We start from the raw sequence: 5,020 nt of genomic DNA, 5'->3' as shown, positions 1-5,020 counted from the left end.
CACAAACTAGTCAATACGACACAAATAAAAATAGATAAACGATACTACGGTGCAAATATTCTAGAAACTACCCGTCGCCGTCCTCGTCGCCGTCCTCCTCCTTAGTGGTGTAGTCCGACGACAGAAACGCATCATCCCACCAAAGATCGTTGTCGTCAAAGGTCGACGCAGCTCCCAATCCGCTCACACATGCCCGCCCGATCCGCGGCTCGCTTTGCGCTCCTCTCCACCCAGAAGGCATTCTCGGTGGCGACGTCATGCAGGAAGCGCTGGCGCCACTCCGCCATGGCGTACTCATCTGCCTCGGCGATAAGGAGGCGGCGCTCCTGCCTACGGTGTTCGCGGCGGTCCTCGTCGGTTATTAGCCGCGGTGGAGGCGTGAGGTCATGCGCCTGTTGGCATGTCGGCGCGTCGTCCAAGTTCATCTGCGAACGTGGTCTCGAGAGGCGCCACGCCGGCGCGTCGTACGCGCGGACGGCCTCGTTGGCGGTCTCGAACGTCCCGACACCGAGACGCACGCCACCGGAGCGAAACTCCACGTAAAGCGTGCTGGAGGGGCGAGCGTTGACGCCACGGTAGCCGGAGCTGCTTCGGGCGCGCAGTGGCGTGTCGACAACGGGGGAGAAGGCGCGCGACAGTGGCGGGGCGCTAGATGCGAGGAAGAAGGGGATGGCGGGGAAGAAGAAAGGCACTGGAGTGGCGGTTGGCGGGCTCGGGCATGTGCGATTTTTTCCCGCACGCCAGAGTCTCCCGCGCCTGCTGGAGCGCGTCCAACCGCTCCGCGCGCGATATATATCACCGCTGTTGGAGATGCTCTGAGGGTTTATTTCCCAGGTTTCTTCCTACTCAACAATGAACCCGAAGTGTTGGTCGATTTTACTTGCCGGTATTATCAGCACTGCATTCGATTGATGCTGCCGCATCTTTACTGTTACTGTACGTCTAAGAACGAGTTGGCAATATGCACCTAGTTTTACTGTTACTGTCATCTCGTTCTACTACTATTCCCTCTGTCCGTGTTTTTAAACTACACTAGTGTCAAAAGCATTCTTATATTATACTAGTGTTAAAAACGTTCTTATAATTACATTAGTATCAAAAACGTTTTTATATTATGGAACGGAGGGAGTAGTATATAACATAGTAGTATATAACATCTGGATTTGCACGGCACTAAAGCCGCCTATAGAAGGATCAACATTTGTCATCGTAGAAACGACATGGTTGCATGGCAAACTCCTGAGACGCACCAGTCTAAAACACTCAAACAAGGAGCATTCATATCCGTTACAGGAACAAAGCAAAATTGTACTTGAGCGGTTGAGCCTAGACCTACTACTGGTTTAAAAAATTTAAAGTCTCAACTCATCATACGGGGAAGAACATTCCAATGATTGATGGCCATAAACATCAGCCATGCATGTTACTTAAAAAAGAGGGCATCAAGAAATACGGCGCAGCTTTGAGAGCACGATCAGTGCTTCGTGGAGACCATGGTACAGGATTTCTTATCTGAAAGCAAATGAGGCTGCTGGATGTTACATCCCCCAAAACTCCAGTTCACGCCTGGCGAATTCTTTCATCTGCTTCTGGCTACGGAGATCTGGTAGAATTATCAAGGAGATGATAAATGTGTAGTTTAGGATCATGCACAGAAGAAACATATTTAAGTTCACAAATATACTTTCAATTTAACAGAATGGTGACAAGACATCAAGCAGATTATATGCACACAAAAACATGTAGCTTTTCGGGGAAGGTGGAACAAGACAATATGCAGCTTACCTCCGTCAGCAAATAACACAGAAACACACAAGCAAGTAATAATACCGATAACACAAATAAATACGAAATGTTATCTGAAGAGAAGGTATGACTCACAAGCACTCCCACTGCGGCGGACATAAATTTTCTTGAGGGGTATTCCATTTGCCCTAAACAAATTTGCCAACTTATGAACTCTCCCATCATCCTTTGAGCATGTAATCTTCACCATTTGAAGGTCTTTGCAAGTAAATGATCTTCCCTGTAGTTTGATACCTGTTTCTGATGCCTTTCTGGTATTGAAGTTCTTTTGCAGATCAAGAAAGTTGTTAAGCATGTGTTCAGGTACTCAAAACTAAAAAATAATCAAGTAAGCATAAGCCCCAAATATGCAATTACACATACAATTTTAAGTTGGAGAAAGAGCTTCTGTATATTAGGTGAGTGCTGCAGCAAGAAAATTAATGCATCAAAGTCTGCAGTCATACACCATTCGCCAAGGGACAGGGTCTTCAGGTTGCCAAAAGTTGGACACATATTCAGTTCCCTACTCAGAACCACCTACACATTGCACATAAATGAGTTTTCAGCAAATAAACATAGTAATTTGAATCAATTTTATATTTCATATACTGAATACAAGAGGTTTATTTAATATGCAGAGAAGAAAACAAACATACCCACCACGAAAAAGAAATTAAGACATATAGTAATATGTACCATGATTGGCACCTATTGGTAAAATATGATTCATCATTCTTTTCTGGTATGCAGACTCAAAATAGTTAATTACAAAATGATTTAAACAGTAATCATTTAAAAACACACACTACTGCAAGAATAAAAAAATAAGAAACAATAATCTGAAATAATAAATAATGCTCTCTTGAAGCTGCATACTTTCATATCTCATTGATTTCACCTACTACATTTGATGATGAAATAAGCTAGTACTAATTTCTTGATCTAAACTCTTCTCCAATTCAACTGTGCCTTTCTAACCAGGGGTTGCTACTTATGTAAGAAATGTGCTCATTGGACATATATGTGTTCCGTTGGGAGTAACATAAATTTCTTTCGCAAACCTCAGAAATAGCTGTTAGAAAAACAATTATGGCTATATAAGGAAAAAAATCATACTCAAAGATAGAGAAACCAGTAAAAGGTGATGACAGCTATACCTCTCCAGCATCAGTCAACAACTCCAAAGTTCTAGCACTTGAAAGAGACTCAAGAACATGACGTCCACCTAAAATCTTCCTATCATTGCATTCTCCGTTTCCACCATAGTTACCATCTTTACTGGAAAGATGGCCTTTACCTTTGCAGCCATACTTTGCATCATTTGCAATCTCACTGTATTCATAGGTATTGTCATCGCTATCGATATCACTGCCATAATCAAAATTATCCTTGTAATGACCGTGTGTGTAACTTTCTTCAGCAAAAGTATGTCCATATCCAAACCTTATAAAATGATCATATCCAAAATCATCACCCAAGGAAGAGTCATCATGAATCTTAGAGCTCTCTGTCCAATCATTATCATCGCTCCCATCCCCGTCGTCATCAGTAGTTCCATCACGGTCATCTTCATCACTGATGTGTTCAAAGTCATCACCCAAGAAAGAGTCATCAAGTATGATAGTGCCTGTGACCAGCGACCCCAAGTTCTTGAACGATGGGACCCGGACGTAAGGCGTGGTGAGGCGCAGAAGTAGGAGGTTCGGGGCAGCAATGGAGAAGGCGCAGTTGATCTTGCACTTGAGCAGGATTAAGTTCTTCAAAGAGTCGGACACAATCCCAGGGCCTGTCACCAGGCAATCCTTCAGATCCAGCTCCTCCAAAGACTTGCAGCTGGTAGAGAGCTGCTTGAGCATATTGTCGTTGAGCCTGGCATACGACAGCTTCAGGACCTTGAGGTGGCAGGAGACGAACTGCACGCGGTCCAACGACGCGATCTCCGAGCGATGCCCGGCGAGATGGATGACCTGTGCGTTGCGGTTGATGGTGGCCCTGATCCACACGTTGGCGTCTTCCTCGTAGTAGCCCGCGTCCTCGTCGTCGGACCGCAGGCGGAGCGTGCCCACTGGCGCCGACGCGTCGCGGAGGAGGAAGAGGCGGTGCACGAAGTGGCGGAACTCCTTCGGCGGGTCGGCGTCGCGGCCGGAGGAGTGGCGCAGGCGGAGGTCGACGCAGGGCGCGGACGCCCAGAGGTGACGCCACCGGCGCGCGAGCACGCAGGTGCGGACCGCCTCCCACGCCTTGAGGGACGACATGATGCGGTGCAGGAGCGCGTCCGGGAGGGCGCTATGGTGGTCGGGCTTGGCGGCGGCCGGTCCGCGGGATCCGGGCTTGAGGCCGGCGCCGCGGCGCGGCCCCGGGCGCTGGGTGGTGCTTCGGCGCATTTCGTCGAGCAGAAGACCTGCATGTAGGGTTTAGGGTCACCCCGGCGCAGCCTTGTCAGCCAGGATTTTGAACTCTCGGGGCAAGGAAGGGGATACGGAGACGATGAGATCGGGGGGAGGAAGGGACGGAATGGAATGGAACATACGGACAGAGACTCGGCGAAATGGCGGGAGTTTGTTGCCGCTTTCCGGTGGCGGCTGCTTGGGAGTGAATTGTGGAGTGGGATGCCGTAAACTCGTCTTTTCTTATTTATTTAATTTGCGGGGGAAAATAATTTAGTTTTTTCTTATTGTGAGAGTGAACTCCACTTGTATCCCCTTTTGTAAATTTGTGGCAGTGTATACGAAGAGACGCTAGACCTACTGACATCTTCGTATGTAATTTAGCGTTACGGATCAGCACCACATTCAACCTCTCTCCCCTACCCGCATCGCCGACATAGTCATCTTATTCTCCCCCCTTCATCGGCAGACACCCCCCGCCCCCTCTCAACCCTCCTTAGTCCCCGCCGCCACACTCAACCTCATCTACCATGTCGGTACGGCCGCGTCCTCCTCAGCAAGACCTAAGAGGCCCGCGCCGAGAAAGTTCTGCGAGGAGGTGTGCGACTACTTTTAGTGGATTGAGGACGACATACACCGTAAGGCTGAATCGTCAAACGGGGCCACCTACCCGCCACCCTTAAATATTTTGACTCAGTGTCAACAACCACCTAGGCAGAAATGGACACCGTACTAGCCATAAAACCACCTCAACTCACTTGACTGCACCATGTTTGGTGGTTTGGTCAAGCTAGACCCACTCTATGCGACCACAAGCGGTGGGGCAAAGATGAACAAGAGGGGGG

At 48.2% G+C, this 5,020-nt stretch overlaps 1 protein-coding gene across 1 annotated transcript; it reads right to left on the bottom strand.

Annotated features, from left to right (window-relative positions):
* Positions 1 to 1,215: 1,215 nt before the first annotated feature.
* LOC123175943 (uncharacterized) lies at positions 1,216 to 4,371 on the bottom strand. Its single transcript, XM_044590390.1, has 4 exons — positions 2,946 to 4,371; positions 2,170 to 2,325; positions 1,882 to 2,071; positions 1,216 to 1,603 (listed from the first exon to the last, which is right to left on the bottom strand). Exons 1-4 carry the CDS (start codon positions 4,170 to 4,172, stop codon positions 1,539 to 1,541), a joined length of 1,638 nt encoding a protein of 545 aa, XP_044446325.1. The 5' UTR covers positions 4,173 to 4,371; the 3' UTR covers positions 1,216 to 1,538.
* Positions 4,372 to 5,020: the final 649 nt, after the last annotated feature.

The sequence above is a fragment of the Triticum aestivum genome, unplaced genomic scaffold (genome assembly GCF_018294505.1).
Source record: "Triticum aestivum cultivar Chinese Spring unplaced genomic scaffold, IWGSC CS RefSeq v2.1 scaffold307685, whole genome shotgun sequence".
NCBI classification, from domain to species: domain Eukaryota; kingdom Viridiplantae; phylum Streptophyta; class Magnoliopsida; order Poales; family Poaceae; genus Triticum; species Triticum aestivum.
The sequence above is the reverse complement of the archived record's forward strand: the minus strand, read 5'-3'. Positions and strand labels throughout refer to the sequence as shown.